This window comes from Punica granatum, chromosome 8 (assembly GCF_007655135.1).
Source record: "Punica granatum isolate Tunisia-2019 chromosome 8, ASM765513v2, whole genome shotgun sequence".
Classification (NCBI taxonomy): domain Eukaryota; kingdom Viridiplantae; phylum Streptophyta; class Magnoliopsida; order Myrtales; family Lythraceae; genus Punica; species Punica granatum.
In genome coordinates this window covers 26048794-26065634 of record NC_045134.1, presented here as the reverse complement: position 1 = coordinate 26065634, position 16841 = coordinate 26048794, and the positions used below count along the sequence as shown (strand labels likewise).

Below are 16841 nucleotides of genomic sequence, written 5' to 3'. Positions count from 1 at the left end.
TATATCTTATCTTGAAATTATTAAATTACAAGAAAAATCGAAATATTCACAATAGGATGAGAATGAAATAGTTCGTATACGGTGTTTCTTATTATATTTTCTTAACTCAAAGTATAAAATCCTATTAATTGTGATATACATAACTATGAATATCGTATTTTGTTTCCTCTTATCCGATCTCTTTCTATTGGTTTTTCTCTCCCTTCAAATTCTATTATTGTCTTCTAATTCTAAGCAAGCTTATGCTTATACATAATTTGTCGTTTTATTTTGACGAGTAATCATATGTTTACATTAAAAAAAAAAGTTGAATAGATTAAAATTTTTTCATCTAAATTCATTTATACATAAAGATTAGAAAAGAAGAGTTGGCTGAATCCTCACTTGATTAGGTGATATGACTTTCAGTACAATATATAGTCGTGTACAATGTTCTATATATGAAAACTATCTATACATGACTAAAATACGTGATATGTACAAGGTAAGCTATAATGAGCTATAATGACATAAGATATGCTAAGATTTTGAATAATTTCTCTATTAATGCTGTTTAAGGACCCATTTAGTATTGGATTTTATGAGCCAATATTAGAGATAAACTAATTATAATTATTTAAGTTATATGACTCTTCAATTAGTATAAATTCCTTTTTTTTCCATCATAACTCTTCAATTGATAGTACTTTTATTGATGATTAATATATATTATGTTTTTTGGATTTCAATATATTAGTATTGGGACAATCTACTCTATATTAATTATAGTTATTATTCTTATATTTGTTTAAGAATTATTTTCTCTTACTAAATTAAAAAGACAATTCTCTGGAGTCTGGAGTGAATGAAAGATAATTTTTTCCCTCAGCGGCGGCGAGTGACGTGGACATTCGCGGTCAATCCAGGTCCTTCCTCCACCGAACTCCAAATGTTTTGTCTTTTTTTTTTTTGTTCCCCTTTAATCCAGTCTCCAACTCCCTAGAATTAATAATTTATAAAATAATTCATAAATTAATTATTTAATAATTATTATATATTTATTTATTTATTTTGGAAATTTTAAAAAGACTGATTTAATAATAATTAATTAAGAAGAGGAAAGAGAAAATGGGGAGGCAGGGAGGAATCTAGTAGTTTCTAGCACTACATTCCCTCCATTTCCAGAGAGCTCTCTTCCTTCGGCATATAAACCTCAGCCTCCCCTCTCCCAGCCCCATCACTTCATCACTGACAGAAAAATCTAACCTTTCTCTGCAAATCGATCAATCCCGAGTTCGCGCGCGACGCACTGCGGTTTGTTTCGTTCATCTTCGCGTTTGAAGCTTCATCCGTTCGGGGGGTTCTTCACCGAGCTCAAGCGCTCCACCAGAGAGGTGTGATCTCGTCCCTTGTTTTCCGTTTCTTCCTGCATTCCATCGAGTTAGGCGGCGTTTGAGGATTTCCGGTAATGCGATTACTAGCATTGCCTTACCTCGAGATGGATTCCCAGCAATGGAATTACCGGTTATTCGAATCTTACATTTATATATTACCATCCTATGCGGTGGGAGGGAGCAGCTTTTGATTTCTTCTCTGTTGTTTTTGGATTCGATTTGTCGCCAGGGAGGAACTCTGAGCTGATCTTTTCCAGCTCCTCTGTTTTTTCGTGGATTCGTAGATTTTGACTATACTGTGTGAAGGTTTCTTAAATGGTTGTACAGTCGTACTGCCCGCCATTCGTGATTACTCGAGAATCTTCTTCGATTCGGACAACCTGTTTTAGTGTGACATTTTTTAATGTTCTGTGAGCATGGAATAGCCTTTTAGATCAGCGAAGTGATACGATTTGTTCTCCTTGCAGGTAGTAGAAATTACAGATACAGAAATTCAGTATGAATCCCGACAAGTTCACCCACAAGACCAATGAGGCCCTTGCCGGGGCTCATGAGCTGGCTATGGCTGCAGGCCATGCGCAGTTCACCCCTCTTCACCTTGCCGTTGCTCTGATCTCCGATCCCAGTGGCATCTTCAACCAAGCAATCAGCAGTGTGGGGGGAGAAGAGACTGCGAAATCAGTAGAGAGAGTGTTTAACAAAGCATTGAAGAAGCTCCCTTCGCAGAGTCCGCCTCCGGACGAAGTCCCAGCGAGCACCAGCTTAATTAAAGCAATAAGGCGAGCTCAAGCCGCCCAGAAGGCGCGTGGAGACACCCACTTGGCCGTCGATCAGTTGATAATAGGCCTGCTGGAGGATTCCCAAATCGGCGATCTTTTGAAGGAAGCTGGAGTGGGGGCATCCAGAGTGAAGTCTGAGCTCGAGAAGCTGCGTGGCAAGGATGGCAAGAAAGTGGAGAGTGCTTCCGGTGACACGAACTTCCAGGCTTTAAAGACTTACGGTCGGGATCTCGTGGAGCAAGCGGGAAAACTAGATCCTGTGATCGGTCGAGATGAGGAGATTAGGAGGGTTGTTAGAATCCTCTCTCGGAGGACGAAGAACAATCCAGTGCTCATTGGAGAGCCTGGTGTGGGAAAGACTGCTGTTGTGGAAGGTCTAGCTCAAAGAATTGTCAACGGGGATGTGCCAAGCAACCTTGCTGATGTAAGGCTGATTGCATTAGACATGGGTGCTCTGGTTGCTGGAGCAAAGTATCGAGGAGAGTTTGAAGAGAGGTTGAAGGCGGTACTGAAAGAAGTTGAAGAAGCTGAAGGAAAAGTGATACTGTTTATCGATGAAATTCATCTCGTTCTTGGGGCCGGGCGGACAGAAGGGTCCATGGATGCTGCGAACCTGTTCAAGCCGATGCTTGCAAGAGGACAACTTCGGTGTATTGGAGCCACGACCCTTGAGGAATACAGAAAGTATGTTGAGAAGGATGCAGCATTTGAGAGGAGGTTCCAGCAAGTGTATGTGGCAGAACCTAGCGTTGCCGATACAATCAGCATCCTCCGTGGCTTGAAGGAGAAATATGAAGGGCACCATGGAGTGAGGATTCAAGATCGGGCTCTTGTGGTTGCTGCGCAGTTGTCAAGCAGATACATAACTGGTATGTTCTGAATGGGACATTTCCTTCCGTGCTACCACAAATTGTCAATGTTTCAGGTTAATCTAGATATACTAATACATATCCATTTGGGTGCATCCAGGTCGGCATCTTCCTGATAAGGCGATCGACTTAGTTGATGAGGCGTGCGCTAATGTTAGAGTCCAACTTGATAGTCAGCCTGAAGAGATCGATAATCTAGAGAGGAAGAGAATGCAGCTGGAGATTGAACTTCATGCCCTTGAAAAGGAGAAGGACAAAGCCAGCAAGGCACGGCTAGTTGAGGTATGTGATGATTACTTGAAGTGGTATGACGTGTAATTACCGTGAGAATGTGGCCAATCTGTGTATGAGGGTGAAGTTGATTTGACATCTTATGGTTGTTTCAGGTCCGGAAAGAGTTGGATGACTTGAGGGATAAGCTCCAACCCCTCATGATGAAGTACAAGAAGGAGAAGGAAAGAATTGATGAGATCAGGCGGCTAAAGCAGAAGAGGGAGGAGCTGTTGTTCGCCCTGCAAGAGGCTGAAAGAAGATATGATCTTGCTAGAGCTGCAGACTTGCGGTATGGTGCGATTCAAGAAGTGGAATCTGCCATAGCTCAGCTCGAAGGAAGCACTGATCAGAACATAATGCTGACTGAGACTGTTGGACCTGAGCACATAGCAGAAGTCGTGAGTCGATGGACAGGAATTCCTGTGACAAGGCTCGGGCAGAACGAGAAGGAGAAGCTGATTGGCCTTGCTGAGAGGCTGCATCAACGGGTTGTAGGGCAAGATCAAGCAGTGAGTGCCGTGGCGGAGGCTGTACTGAGGTCGAGAGCAGGGCTGGGGCGGCCACAGCAGCCCACTGGTTCATTCATGTTCTTGGGCCCAACTGGTGTGGGCAAAACTGAGCTTGCAAAAGCTCTAGCCGAGCAGCTGTTTGACGACGAGAATTTGCTGGTTAGGATTGATATGTCAGAATATATGGAGCAACATTCAGTCGCTCGTTTAATTGGTGCACCACCTGGGTAAGTCAATCTTTGCAAGATTTGACGATGATATGTTCTTTAGTTATGTAATAATGAACAGAGTCTCACGGAAACTTTGGCTTACTGGCAGCTATGTTGGACACGAGGAGGGTGGACAGCTGACTGAAGCTGTGAGGAGGAGACCTTACAGCGTCATCCTATTCGATGAAGTTGAGAAGGCTCACCTTTCGGTCTTCAACACTTTGCTACAAGTTCTCGATGACGGAAGATTAACTGATGGCCAGGGTCGAACAGTGGACTTTAGGAACACAGTTATCATCATGACTTCAAACCTTGGGGCTGAGCACCTCTTATCAGGTCTTATGGGCAAGTGCTCGATGCAGGTCGCTCGGGATCGGGTCATGCAAGAGGTAAATATAAATCGAAACAAAGTGTCATTAATCCTTCACCATTGTTTCTAGCATTCTAAGGTCACAAACTTACTGACTGGTGTTTGCCTCTGATAGGTGAGGAGGCACTTTAGACCCGAGTTGCTAAATCGGCTCGATGAGATAGTTGTGTTCGATCCTCTATCGCATGATCAACTGAGGAAAGTGGCTCGGTTTCAAATGAAGGACGTGGCAAGTCGTCTTGCTGAGAGAGGTGTTGCTCTGGCAGTTACTGATGCTGCCTTGGACTGTGTCTTGGCGGAGAGCTATGATCCGGTAAGTACCCCTCCTTCCAGTAACTGCTCTAGCGTCTGTAGCCTCGCACGGATGTTTGGAGTGTTAAAAGTGGAATTGTTTTTGCTTTTTCCAGGTGTATGGGGCGAGGCCAATCAGGAGGTGGCTCGAGAAGAAGGTGGTGACTGAGCTATCGAGGCTGCTCATTAGGGAGGAAATCGACGAGAACTCGACTGTGTATATAGACGCGGCGACCAGCGGAAACGACTTGGTGTACCGCATCGAGAAGAATGGCGGGCTGGTGAATGCAGCCACGGGACAGAAGTCTGACATACTGATCGAGCTCCCAAACGGGCCGAGGAGTGATGCAGCCCAGGCCGTGAAGAAGATGAAGATCGAGGAGGTAGACGAAGACGAAGAGATGTGCGACTAAATCTGCAGGGGTCGGGGTCGGTGCCCTACAGTAAGAAAGATGAGAAGGCCATGTGAGGAGGGCTGATGGTGGCGTATAGTGTTCCTGTGTTAATCTTGCTTGAAGTTGTATTTTGCTTGTGAAGTTGTTCTTTCGGTTCGTCTTGTTAAGATGTCACGTACCCTGCTAAATGTGTTATGCCCCGTCCATACATAATACGTAACTCGACCGAGTTATGAGTTCGGATTGAAAATTCTTCCTAAGACTCCACATCAGAAGCCCGGTTTTCGAATACTGTACCAGAGGCTGGATAATTTCGTTTTATATCATGATGCTCAAGACGAGAATTTTACCATGAACAAGATCTGTTGATCTGTTCACAGTAACCGAACACAGATAATTGAGTCGCGTATGAATTGAGTTTGCATAGCACTTAGCAGTGCTCAGTCAGTACAACTCTGCTTTTGACTAATACATGCCCAAAAGTGGAGACTTCGAACTGGACGGTCGATTCTGAACATATAGATTTTAGGATTAATCCGACCAAGGCTGAGCACTTTCGATATTATTAAAAAAAAGAACAAATAATAATAATAGTGAAAAATAAAAAAGCAATGTTCTCGCGAAATTTGTCAACCGTTGAGAAATTTAGGCTTTATTGGATAAATGAGTAATTTTCTAAACATTATTATACTTTAATTCTATTTATTTTTAATTCAACAAAATAACTATTACTTTTATTTATTTTTAAATTTTAAAATTTAAAATTTTAGTATTAAATACTCTTAATTATTCATTAATTTTTTTTACCTTTTTATCATAATTTAATAACATAATTATTTTTTTTTTCATTTCTTATTACAATCTATTTATATATATATTTTAAAGGCCCGTATGGGACGCGCCAATGCGGCGTCGTATTGCGCGGGTCGGTTTTCTGCAACTCCATGGATTGGGAGCTAAATCCGCATGGACAGATTCACAAGGAAAGGTACGATATCTCTTCATTCTCTCAGTGGTAATCAAGCAAAGGCAAAGACCCCAACTCCACTGCTCCCCTCCCTCCCAAAATCTGTGTCGATTCTCAGAGACCAACTCCCGTTTGTGTTCTTCCATTTCGGAGATTGGTTGATGATCCGATGATGCCCGGTCGGTAGCTCTTTCGTCGGAATCAATTAGGGTTTTGCTGAAGAACATGCCGCCGTCGATTCTTCCCGACAACGCCACCTCTTCCGTTCCGCTGCCTGCCCCTTCACTTCCCGAGGTCCAGGACTCCGGTTCGTCCTCCGTCTGCCACGGGTTCTTCTACGACGCGTTCCTGGTGGTGCCCTCTGTTCTGTTCGTCCTGTTCTTGGCCTTCCACGCGAGGAAGAACCTCAAGAAGCTTTGCAATGGGAGGTCTTACGTGATGATCTCGTATTACGCCATTCTCTGGGTTGTCAGTCTGCTCAACCTCGCCTGGTGCTTGTTCCAGGTTCGAAACCCCCCTCTCTTAATGATCCTCTCCCGGTTTTCATGTGTAAATGTGCCCCCTTTTCGATAATAATCGATCATGCTCTGGGTTTTTAGTTATACGTTACGCGGTAGATTTGGTTCTGTCAGAATTTGGCTGCCTATTTCATCCTGGGAGATGAAAGGAAGAAGAAAGATAGCAGTTTCTGTCGTGGGACTGCTCAAGAGTCGATTTTGTCTAATGTGGGTTGTTTATAAAAGAACTGGAAATGGACTTGGAAGAGCAGGGTGAAGATCATTGTTTCTTCTGTTATAAATAGTGGTTTGAATCGAATGGAACTGATTAACTGAACAGTGCTCAATATAACACGGGGACTTTATACCATTCTATATCTGTCTTTGGGCCTACAAGGCCCTATAGGATGCTGAAGAAACAGTTTAGGTTTCATTTCCGAGCCTTCATTATTGGTTTTTACGGTAGAAGTGATAAGTTTACAGCAAGTCTTTTGCTTGTGCCTTGACTATTTTGTTCAGTGTTTGAAGGGTACTGAAAAGTACTTGACTCGTGCTTAACATGAGATTTTGCTCTTGACTTAACAGGCAATGCAGTGTTCCCCTAGTAGGGAGACCGCTTGGAATCTCCTGTCGTTGTTCACTACATCTGGACTTTTATATTTGGAGATAAGCTTGGTAGCCTTTATACTGCAAGGGAATTACATCAATGGATTAGAAGCTTTATCCCGAACTTTTCTTGTCACAGGGATGATCGTTGGCACTGATGTGCTTCTTAAGGTCATTCACATTTTATCCAAGAGGCTCTGCTATGGTTTTGTTTTTAACTATTTGTGGAAGTATGGTGATAGGGACCGATGCATGAGGTCATTCATTTTGGTAATTGGTGGCTAGTGAAAAGAAGAAATGTTTTTAGTCATAAAAGCCAACTTGTCCTCTGGGTTGTAGTTCAGATATATGGATAATATTACACATTAGATGCAAGCAGTTCTGAGTACAAAGCTTGGTGCTACTATTATGAATATGTGTGTTTCTATTCCCGGGTGTAATCATCTAGGCCTTTCTTTATCTGATTCTTTTCAGGCTATATATGTCTTCGGGTTTGGGACACCGTTGTTCACTGATGTCGGAACCACTCATCGTGTGAAGTGGTCCTTGTGGAGCATCCACAAAGTAGTGTTGACTGCAGTCTATGCCTTCATACTGTTTGTGCGGTTCTCAAAATGGAGAGAAGAATTGCCTCGTGAGTTCATCTCAGACTTTGTGTCTGTCGCTAATTCTGCATGAACTAAACTAATGTGAATTCTTCCCTTTTTCTGCAGCTAGACCGGCATTCTACAAGTATATTACTGTGATGTTTATCGTCAATTTGGTGGCACTTCTGGCTTGTTTATTTGCTGGGTTTGGAGCAAGTTTTGGCGTCTTGTAATGTCAAATATCCTTTTTATTTTTCTAGAACAAATACAACGATGGTAAATGTTTGGAGCATCACTTGTACAAGTGCTTGATTTGTTACTCTCTTCATGCTTCCGTGCAGGTTGTACAATATCATAATCATCTGCTATCACTCTCTCTACCTTCCATTTCTTTATGTGACTTTTCTCGCAGATTTCTTCAAGGTGATCATCATTCTCTTTCGCTAAGACTGTCGATATTGCATTGAATGTGATGACACTGATGCTTATTTCTTCCTCGACGTGACCAAGAGTCTGGGTCTTTTTTTATGGTTGCAGGAGGAAGATTTTCTTCGCGATAATGAATACTATTCCGAGATGAGAGATGCTGGGTTCTTCGATGCAGACTGGGATTAGTTCGACTTTAAGCTGTTGTTCACTGTACATACTTTCAAAATGCCCAACGTCGTCAGCTTGAGATGTAATAATTGTAAATTCAACTGTAACATACAAATGTTAGAGAAGAGTATAAAATGCCTCGGTTTCATTGCTCATGTTGGGACATTCTTTTGGACCGTATAATTGAATCAAATTGCAAGCTGTTGCATCTCTGTGTTTCTAGTCTCACCGTTTGAACTGAAAGAAGCTGTTGAACTACGTGGTTCAAGTTCAACAAAGAGTTTAAAGCAATAATGCCTGAAAGAGTCGGACCATTGAAAACGAGGGAGTTTGCAGATGGGATTCATATGGTCAGATCCTGCCGTAAACGTGTTACATGCATAGTTTCGCATAAAATTTTGGTTGTGATTGACTCTGTTCATCTTATATTAAAGATGCACTCGGGAAATTTTTCGTAATGCGTGGGACAACAGACCCCACATCGCATCAAGTAAGCCCACAGTGATATCTCCATCAAAGGCACACCGCAAGAACCTGTCATGATCACTCATTCTCCCATTTTAGTTTTTCTCCCTTCCTCTCTCTTCACTGTTCTTCACTGAAATGTCTTTCATTGAAGTTTTAGTGCTCATCTTCTCCTTAGCCTCCACAGCCCATCATTCCAGTAAGCACTGAGATATATATGTAGTGTTTCGAATAATACATTACTGCTATACATATTTTGCATGAAATGTGTGTGTGTGTAGGTGCTGGAACTTGGTGTTCATGCAGGGAGGGATTGCCGGATTCAATGCTGCAAAAGACTCTAGACTATGCGTGCGGGGCTGGAGCTGACTGTGTCCCTATCCACCAGAAGGGACCCTGCTTCCAGCCCAACACAGTGAGGTCCCACTGCTCCTACGCCGTCAACAGCTACTTCCAGCGCAAGCGCCAGGCTCAGGGCACCTGCGACTTCACCGGCACTGCCAAGTGCACCTCTTCTGACCCAAGTAAGCAGAACTGCCACCTTTGCTTGGAGTCGGGTCATTTTCTGTTCAACAACAGAGGTTGTGGAGGTCCATATTAGACTGATCCTGGTTCATTAGATATCCGCTATTAAATCTTGGCTAGTAGGGAAGACAGCCACATAGAATCACGGGTCCCGTCACGGACCCCTCACCGTGATTTGAAAGTGCGATAACTAGTACATTATTTTAGCCGACCTCCCAAGTATCAATCAGTAACTTGACCAATGGAGAGGCCAGTGGCTGCCGAGGGGAGCTTTCACTGGATCACGAAGTTGTTGATGGTCTAGATTAATAGATCAATCCATTTGGTGTAATTTTTCATTAAGCAAAATGATTTGAGAGCCGTTCCACTGAGTTGAATTAAATCTGGGCCTTCCACTAGACCCACTGTTATGGAAGCTATCCATTAATTCGAATAGCAGATCGAGTCATCCAGCTCAAAGTCCGGGCTAGTATGCATGTGTCTTTCACAAGTAGATTGCAAAGAATATTCACGGATTTCTCTTTTCTCGGACATCTGCAGGCTTCTCTGGCTGCAAATTCCCTTCTAGTGCCAGGTACGTCACCGATTGTTCATATTCACTTGTCGGTACAGTAAACCTTTGCTTGGTATTGAAACATATCACCGTATTTGTCGGTTGGAAATTGCAAGACCTCTCATTTGTACGCAGAATTCGCACAGTATTTGCTTACTGCATCAGCAATAGACTTACCACCGTATGTTGCCATTACCCTTTTGCTGAGAAAGTTCCCGTTTTGGAAGTATGCGAGTGATCTGTCTCTCTTTTTTCTTCCTTTTTAATCCGATTCTCCAAACAGGATAACGATGACAGTGGTCTCTTGAATCATCTGTCTATTATTACTGACCTGACTCTAATCAAAGGACCTTCTGTTTTCTTCTTTGAACTTCAAGAAAAGATGCTGCAATTATTGAGGCTTAATGCCCTTTCACTGTCCACCCCTTACTCTCTTTTCTTGGCCTGTCTTTTAACTCGTGCGAGCCTTTCACCGATCCCTATAGTCCCTTTGTCGAGCTTTATAGCAATCCATAAACCTCTCGGATTCCCACTTGTCTACATCCATAACACATTGTGGCTAAGGCTAATCATGAGCCTGTGGGTCCCAAAACGACAATCTCTGGATGCTGTATAAGTCGTATAAAGCGACGATAAAGTGTTTTACATTTGGGTTAAAGAGGTCCTTGGTAGGGTAGTCATGTTTCAGTGACATAAAAAGACTTAAACAACTCATGGTTTTGAGATATGAACCTGCTCTTAACAAAGTTGGGCCCTTGGGAAGTCTCTGGTTAGTCATCACTCATCAGTTTCATGCATATTTTGCTCGGGTGACAGATCGGAATTCAGAATGGGAGGAAGTTCGATATATGTCAACTTAAGCTGGGAGGGCCTTTACTGTAGCAAGCATAGATTGAAACTCTCGTGTGATATCATGCCATGGCATCTTTGAAACTCTCTTATTTGCCTCTCATCTGCTCTTTTTTTTTTTTTTTTTTCCTTTGGTGGTTTTAGCTCTGCAGGAACAACTTCTGGAACCCCGACTCCGGCGGCAAAAACCCCTCCGGCCACCACCTCTCCACCATCGACCACCATGCCCCCCACCAACACCACTGCAGGTCCTTACACCATTGCATCTCCCGACATCAACGCTTATCCCAATCACGGTGGGTTCAGGCCAGCAGGATATATCTGGTCCTCTATCCTATCCCTCTCGCTGTTGTTGCGGGGCTAAATCTGCTAAAAGCGTTGTCAAACCTTATTATATCAGATCCATCTCCGACTGAATCAATCTGCACCTATTCACTCTGAACAATGCAAATACCATTCCAGAATGATTTGGTTCAGAAGACCAGTCCTGATGCTCTTGTTTGCCAGTAATTTTGCTCCCCCTCGTACATGTATGTTTATCCACCCGTGTCATGACAATGACTCGTGCTGTACGTTTCTATACTATGAATAGTAAGATATGCTTGGCCTGCGACAAGCTTGTCATGCTAGCCAGAGTTCGGAACTAGCTGCATAATTCCAACGTCACTGCATCAAATACGATAGATTTTCCCCGGGATGAAAGTATAATCACGTTAATAGAAAAGTGCTCTTGCTACACATTGCTCCAGTAACATATAATCGGTTTAATTAAGTTCGGTCAGATGTAGTCGGCAAGTATGCCATGTAGGGCCTTTTTCTGCGGATTCGCAGTATCCTCGACAACGGACATCGTGGTCGGCTTAGTCCAAGGAGTAGGTAGTGCCGTTTCGACATATTCGCGACCGAGAAGAACGATGCTCTCCTCCACACTTACATGGGCCCAAGCGTTGAAAAATATGGGCCAGCCCAAATTATATGATTCGGCCCATTGGGCCTCACCATCTCACCCGCTTTTCTCTATTGGCGGGCTCTCAGTTTTCAATTCGAAATAGAGCGAAAGGCGAAAAATGTCGCCATAAGCAGCCTTTCGAAAGGAAAATATCCAATTGCCAATGTACGTGTCGAATTCTCATTGGCTAATCTGCTTATATATATACGTTCATGTATACATACATAAATATCGGAACTGTTCATCTTCCATCTTCCCACCTCCCGGCAATTTGATCTCTGCTCCGAAGTTTTCCTGTTCGATCCCTGCATTCGTCTGCGTCACTCTCTCTTCCCTCACCGAGCGAAGAGTCAAGGTCAACGAGAGAGAGAGAGAGAGAGTGTGGGCGAGCTGAGCGATGGCGACGGAAGTTGCGAGCGGCCGCGGGAACAGCAAAATTGGGAAGAGAGTCGGGTTGGTATACGATGAGAGGATGTGCAAGCACCGCACGCCTGACGAAGAACCTCACCCCGAGAACCCCAACCGCATCAGAGTCATATGGAACAAGCTCCACTCTGCCGGAATTGCTCAAAGGTAAGACGGGTAATATATCGGTGTACTTCAGCCTCAGTTAAATTGGATATGAACAGCAGCTTCCGTAACTGACAAATTCGTCCTTGAATTAAATTGGATAATCGCGTTCTTGAATGAGATTGAATGATACTGTGATGGTAAAGCTTCTAAATAAGCTCCAGCGATCTCCTACAGGATTTGTAAAGTTCATCGCTAGTTTTATTTAATTTTAGTTTTTAGAAATGGAACCTGCGTCGATGGTTAAATTTTTAGTGCAGTAGCTTCATTTACATATCTCATAGTCAGGTTCGATCTTCGGAATTTCACTTTGATTAGTACAGACCCTATTCTTCGTGTCGAGGCTAGTTATTTTTAATTTAGTCACGAATGTGCTGGCTGACATCTATTTTCCATATCTAATGCTCTCAATTTCTTTCGCTTTTTAGGTGTGTGGTTTTCAGTGCCAAAGAAGCAGAAGATAAATATATCCTCCCGGTTCATGGCAAAGATCACGTTAATTTGATCAGGAACGTGAGTTCCAAACAGTACGACTCACGAAGGAAAAGGATCGCTGCGAGGTTGAATTCAATATACCTGAATGAAGGCTCATCGGAAGCCGCTTATCTTGCTGCTGGTTCCGTCATAGACGTGAGTATCCTTCACCAATCAGATGGGATTTTCAATTTGCGTTTATACTGATGATTGTTTGACATCGAACGAGAGATATCTCTAAACAGGTTGCTGAACGAGTTGCCAAAGGAGAATTGAGTTCTGCTTTTGCCATTGTTAGGCCTCCAGGGCATCATGCCGAACGAGATGAAGCAATGGGCTTTTGTCTCTACAACAATGTGGCTATAGCAACAAATTACATTCTAAATGAAAGAGTGGGTGTAGTGACGGTTTATTTTTGTAATTATCTCATATGCAGGTTTAAATTTGGCCACATTTCTCCTATTAGTATGCCATCTCCTTATGTCATATTCCTTGTTTTCTATGTATTAGTCTGAACTTGGTGTCAAGAAAATTTTAATTGTCGATTGGGACATTCACCATGGTAATGGCACTCAGAAGATGTTCTGGAAAGACCCTCGTGTTCTGTTCTTCTCGGTCCATAGGTACTCAATTGTGTGTTGATTCTGAATTTTTAAATTAAGAGTTAATTGTATAACGAATTTTTTTACTAGAATTTCTTACGGTTCCATTTTCATTATCTTAGGCATGAATTTGGGAGTTTCTACCCTGCCAATGATGAGGGTGATTATACCATGATTGGAGAAGGCCCTGGTGCTGGATACAATATAAATGTCCCTTGGGAGAATGGTCGGTGTGGTGATGCCGACTATCTTGCTGTTTGGGACCATATGTTGATGCCCGTTGCTAGGGAGTTCAATCCTGATATGATTATGGTTTCTGCTGGATTTGATGCAGGTTTGTGGAGTTATTTGCAATTCTTACATGAATTACTGTATTTTCAATTTCAGTTTTGTAGTGCTTTTTCGTTTTTCTTGGGTATGGTCTTTACTAGCTTGATTTATTAATTCTTGAGCAGCTATGGGTGATCCACTAGGGGGCTGTCGAGTTACCCCTTATGGATACTCTGTGATGTTGAAAAAGGTTCTATTCTTTGTTTCTAGCCTACGTGTATATCTGCAATAGTTTTTTTTTTTTTAACCAATACTATTTATATACAGTACTGACATACTAAATTGCTACAAATGCTTTTTTCACCTCCTTTTTATTTCAGCTGATGGATTTTGCCAAGGGGAAGGTTGTGCTAGCGTTGGAAGGGGGATACAATCTCGCATCAATTGCAAATTCAGCCCTTGCATGCATGGAAGTTCTGCTTGATGACAAAGTAACTCCAGGTTCCACAGAAGCCTATCCATTTGAGTCTACATGGCGAGTTATACAAGCGGTAAGAAAAGGATTTGTTTCTGACTTTTTTGATGTCCCATTTTGGTCTCATTAGAAAGTGAAATATGTACATTTTACTAATAGAAGAAACACAAACTCTGTCTCAGGTTCGCCGCAAGTTAAAATCTTTTTGGCCAACGCTCTCAGAGGAATTGCCAACAAAATTAATGAGTCAGATAACTCCTCTGCCAGTGAGTTTTTTTTTTTGGGTACTGCGAAGCAGTAGTCATGTTCTACAGTTCTTGCATTTGTTGCTTAGCTGACCTATGCTGTTTTTTCGTTGTAGAAGATTTTGTTCATACATTCATTATAAAATATGCTCCTTATTTTCACTTTGGACTTGAATTATTGGGTTCCTGGCTCATTATTTGTTAAGATGGTGTTAATCCTTAAAGAATGGTAGGTGCATGTAAAGTAGCTCAATGTTATTTCATGATAATTTAGGCTACCTGATTGCATGATAATTGTGGTTTTGCTGTGTAATTGTGATTGATAACAGAAACCTTGTCCAATTAATTTACATAAAATTTCTAATTATAAACGTTAGATTTGGCTCTTTCAACCACTTTTTTATATTTTCTAATAATTTTATACTAGTTTTATACCTCATATTTATTCCCCGTCTAAAAATAGTTTTGCCTTTTTCTGGCTTTTAGCAGATTGTTATTTCTTCTGATTCGGAGGGTGAGGATGAAGAGGTTGCACAAATTTTATTGGACCGATTTCCGGAAGTTCTCCAGGATATTATACAACCCCTCTCAGCCCTGAAAGTTAATGACAGCGATAATGGTAAACAAGAAAATCACTAGCATGTTAACAGATTTCTGTTCTCTTCCTTTTTCTTTAATAACGTCTCCATATCAAATGCAGTGCAAACTTCTTCCTCATGGAGATCGGATTTTTCAAAAGTTGATATCTGGTATGCCTCCTTCGGATCAAATATGTGGAAACCAAGATTTCTCTGTTACATTGAAGGTGGACAGGTGCGTAGTACGATAGTCCCCTTAGGATTAATCAATACTCTCCTAAATTTGAGGATCTGCTGACTTGACAACTTTGCCATTTAAGCTCGATGTTCCATAGCTTTCAAGACGAAAGTAAAATATATAGCAGAAGCTATTGCATTTATCTTAATTATTTTAGGATTGCAGTCAACTTTCTTAGTAGTGCATGAGTTGTTTAGTAATGGAGGTTAATGCATTCTGTTCAGATGGAAGGCATGCAAAAGGAATGCTCAGGTTCAATGGACAAAAGCCCTCCGAAAGAAATCCTGTGGAAGACCTATGCTCATCAACTGTTCTTTGGTCGCGAATCCACAAAAATGTGGGGCCCGGGAGGGGTTGCTTTCATTCATCCCAAATCCAATCATCAGGATGAAACCTACTTGTGCCTATATAGAATTACGTGTGTCTTTTGCTTGTGCCTTATTTTCTCTGGATATTAAATTTTCTCGTCTATAATTTTCCTTGATGTCATCATTTTGCCTTTGGCCAGGTTTGAGCAGTTCAATGATGTTTTGCACCAGGAAAATATCACTGGCTCCATGGATTTCCCTTTGTTAGATCTAACGGGTTTGAGCTCTGTCCAAGAGAAAGGATCCATCACTTTGGAAGCTGTCAAGGTAAGTGCTTCTCATATTCACTTGATTTGAGAAAGACAAAGATAGAATATATGTTGATAAAATTTGCAATTATGTAACAAGACAATGCGGAAAAAGCTTCCAGCTTGAGAGAAGGTGATCTTTGGAAACTTCCGAGAATGAAAACTGGCAAAACACGTCGCATAAAAAGCTTTCCCAATTGCCCTTTTGGTACGAGTGGATGGAAAGGGAACGCAATGCAAGAATTATGAAGTTAATGATTTGCGTGACTTGATTGTGTCCGGTTACTACCTTATCTGATTATATGGCCCATGAAAGAGTTCTGTTACTAACTACGAGGGGAATAGTATCATTCAATCTGATCTTCTCTCTGATGGTGTAAGCTGATTAACTAACTTGCAGAGCGGTTGTTACCGGAATGTCCTTTACTTGGGGAAGGTGCACGGTATTCCCGTGCTGACTATGACGTAAGTTTGAGCCTCCATGCTTTTGTTAGTTGAAGTATGGATTACTCCCTCGAGTTAATGCTACTAAACTCATTCCTTAATTTCCTCTTGCCTACGTTGTTTTTAGCTGCACGCTCTCAGATGTTGAAGGCTTCAAGAGCGGGAAGTTCCCATTACGCGCACCGAGCAGAGAATACACCAACACGTTGGTGAGGGGCTTGGTTGAAGGCGGGCTCTTCTCGGAAGAGGAAGCCAAGGCTTACATAGATGAAGCTGCTTCGAAATCGTTATGATCATTCATTGCTGCTGCTTATAAACATGCGAAAAGTCTCTTAAGGGAGGGTGAGCATATTGGCGCTTCGCTTTCTGGGTGATCCATATATAGTGAAATTTCTATGATTTATGGCTATGGGACCAAATGAGAGATGTACATATATTATTTGTCTTATTGACCTATGACCCTTTGGGAACATGTTGATGACTTTCACGGGGTGTCATGTAAATACAAGGACCCGTTTAATGGGTCAGGAATTAAGTCGAGTCTATACCTATTATGTTTCCATGAGTGGCATAACGAGAAATCTATCTCGTCAAAATAACTGCATCGAACTTGAAGTTAGAATCTTTTGGTCGAACTGTCCCAAAGGCAAAGCCCGCAAATCATTC

The 16841-nt window shown here is 42.1% G+C and overlaps 4 protein-coding genes across 5 annotated transcripts; all 4 read left to right on the top strand.

Annotated features, from left to right (window-relative positions):
* The first annotated feature begins 1150 nt into the window (after window positions 1-1150).
* LOC116188022 (chaperone protein ClpB1) lies at window positions 1151-5357 on the top strand. The gene is made up of 7 exons (XM_031517123.1): window positions 1151-1373; window positions 1841-3021; window positions 3122-3303; window positions 3408-4030; window positions 4122-4401; window positions 4498-4695; window positions 4790-5357. Exons 2-7 carry the CDS (start codon window positions 1872-1874, stop codon window positions 5084-5086), a joined length of 2730 nt encoding a protein of 909 aa, XP_031372983.1. The 5' UTR covers window positions 1151-1373; window positions 1841-1871; the 3' UTR covers window positions 5087-5357.
* Window positions 5358-6010: 653 nt separating this feature from the next.
* On the top strand, window positions 6011-8530 carry LOC116188427 (protein CANDIDATE G-PROTEIN COUPLED RECEPTOR 2-like). Its single transcript, XM_031517782.1, has 6 exons — window positions 6011-6539; window positions 7118-7309; window positions 7613-7772; window positions 7852-7954; window positions 8067-8148; window positions 8263-8530. The coding sequence occupies exons 1-6, from the start codon at window positions 6261-6263 to the stop codon at window positions 8338-8340; spliced, it is 894 nt and encodes a 297-aa protein (XP_031373642.1). The 5' UTR covers window positions 6011-6260; the 3' UTR covers window positions 8341-8530.
* Window positions 8531-8813: 283 nt separating this feature from the next.
* On the top strand, window positions 8814-11344 carry LOC116188428 (PLASMODESMATA CALLOSE-BINDING PROTEIN 3-like). The gene is made up of 4 exons (XM_031517783.1): window positions 8814-8986; window positions 9069-9311; window positions 9853-9886; window positions 10859-11344. Exons 1-4 carry the CDS (start codon window positions 8926-8928, stop codon window positions 11076-11078), a joined length of 558 nt encoding a protein of 185 aa, XP_031373643.1. The 5' UTR covers window positions 8814-8925; the 3' UTR covers window positions 11079-11344.
* Window positions 11345-11891: 547 nt separating this feature from the next.
* LOC116189115 (histone deacetylase 5) lies at window positions 11892-16735 on the top strand. Of its 2 annotated transcripts, none has more exons than XM_031518650.1 (14): window positions 11892-12236; window positions 12662-12863; window positions 12953-13099; window positions 13218-13330; window positions 13432-13643; window positions 13765-13829; window positions 13960-14130; window positions 14237-14320; window positions 14789-14918; window positions 15000-15112; window positions 15340-15533; window positions 15624-15750; window positions 16132-16196; window positions 16303-16735. In XM_031518650.1, the coding sequence occupies exons 1-14, from the start codon at window positions 12061-12063 to the stop codon at window positions 16466-16468; spliced, it is 1965 nt and encodes a 654-aa protein (XP_031374510.1). In that variant the 5' UTR covers window positions 11892-12060; the 3' UTR covers window positions 16469-16735. The 2 variants fall into 2 exon arrangements, with proteins under 2 accessions (XP_031374510.1, XP_031374509.1); XM_031518649.1 differs by having other exon boundaries at window positions 14786-14918.
* Window positions 16736-16841: the final 106 nt, after the last annotated feature.

Bases quoted from the DNA above. Each gene is read 5' to 3' on its own strand.
- LOC116188022 (XM_031517123.1), top strand. From the start codon at position 1,872: ATGAATCCCGACAAGTTCACCCACAAGACCAATGAGGCCCTTGCCGGG. The intron at 3,022-3,121 runs GTATGTTCTGAA...GGGTGCATCCAG, and splicing joins GTCAAGCAGATACATAACTG to GTCGGCATCTTCCTGATAAG. The intron at 4,696-4,789 runs GTAAGTACCCCT...TGCTTTTTCCAG, and splicing joins TGGCGGAGAGCTATGATCCG to GTGTATGGGGCGAGGCCAAT.
- LOC116188427 (XM_031517782.1), top strand. From the start codon at position 6,261: ATGCCGCCGTCGATTCTTCCCGACAACGCCACCTCTTCCGTTCCGCTG. The intron at 7,773-7,851 runs GTGAGTTCATCT...CTTTTTCTGCAG, and splicing joins ATGGAGAGAAGAATTGCCTC to CTAGACCGGCATTCTACAAG. The intron at 8,149-8,262 runs GTGATCATCATT...TTATGGTTGCAG, and splicing joins TTCTCGCAGATTTCTTCAAG to GAGGAAGATTTTCTTCGCGA.
- LOC116189115 (XM_031518649.1), top strand. From the start codon at position 12,061: ATGGCGACGGAAGTTGCGAGCGGCCGCGGGAACAGCAAAATTGGGAAG. The intron at 12,237-12,661 runs GTAAGACGGGTA...TTCGCTTTTTAG, and splicing joins TCTGCCGGAATTGCTCAAAG to GTGTGTGGTTTTCAGTGCCA. The intron at 13,331-13,431 runs GTACTCAATTGT...TCATTATCTTAG, and splicing joins CTGTTCTTCTCGGTCCATAG to GCATGAATTTGGGAGTTTCT.
- LOC116188428 (XM_031517783.1), top strand. From the start codon at position 8,926: ATGTCTTTCATTGAAGTTTTAGTGCTCATCTTCTCCTTAGCCTCCACA. The intron at 8,987-9,068 runs GTAAGCACTGAG...GTGTGTGTGTAG, and splicing joins CTCCACAGCCCATCATTCCA to GTGCTGGAACTTGGTGTTCA. The intron at 9,312-9,852 runs GTAAGCAGAACT...GGACATCTGCAG, and splicing joins GTGCACCTCTTCTGACCCAA to GCTTCTCTGGCTGCAAATTC.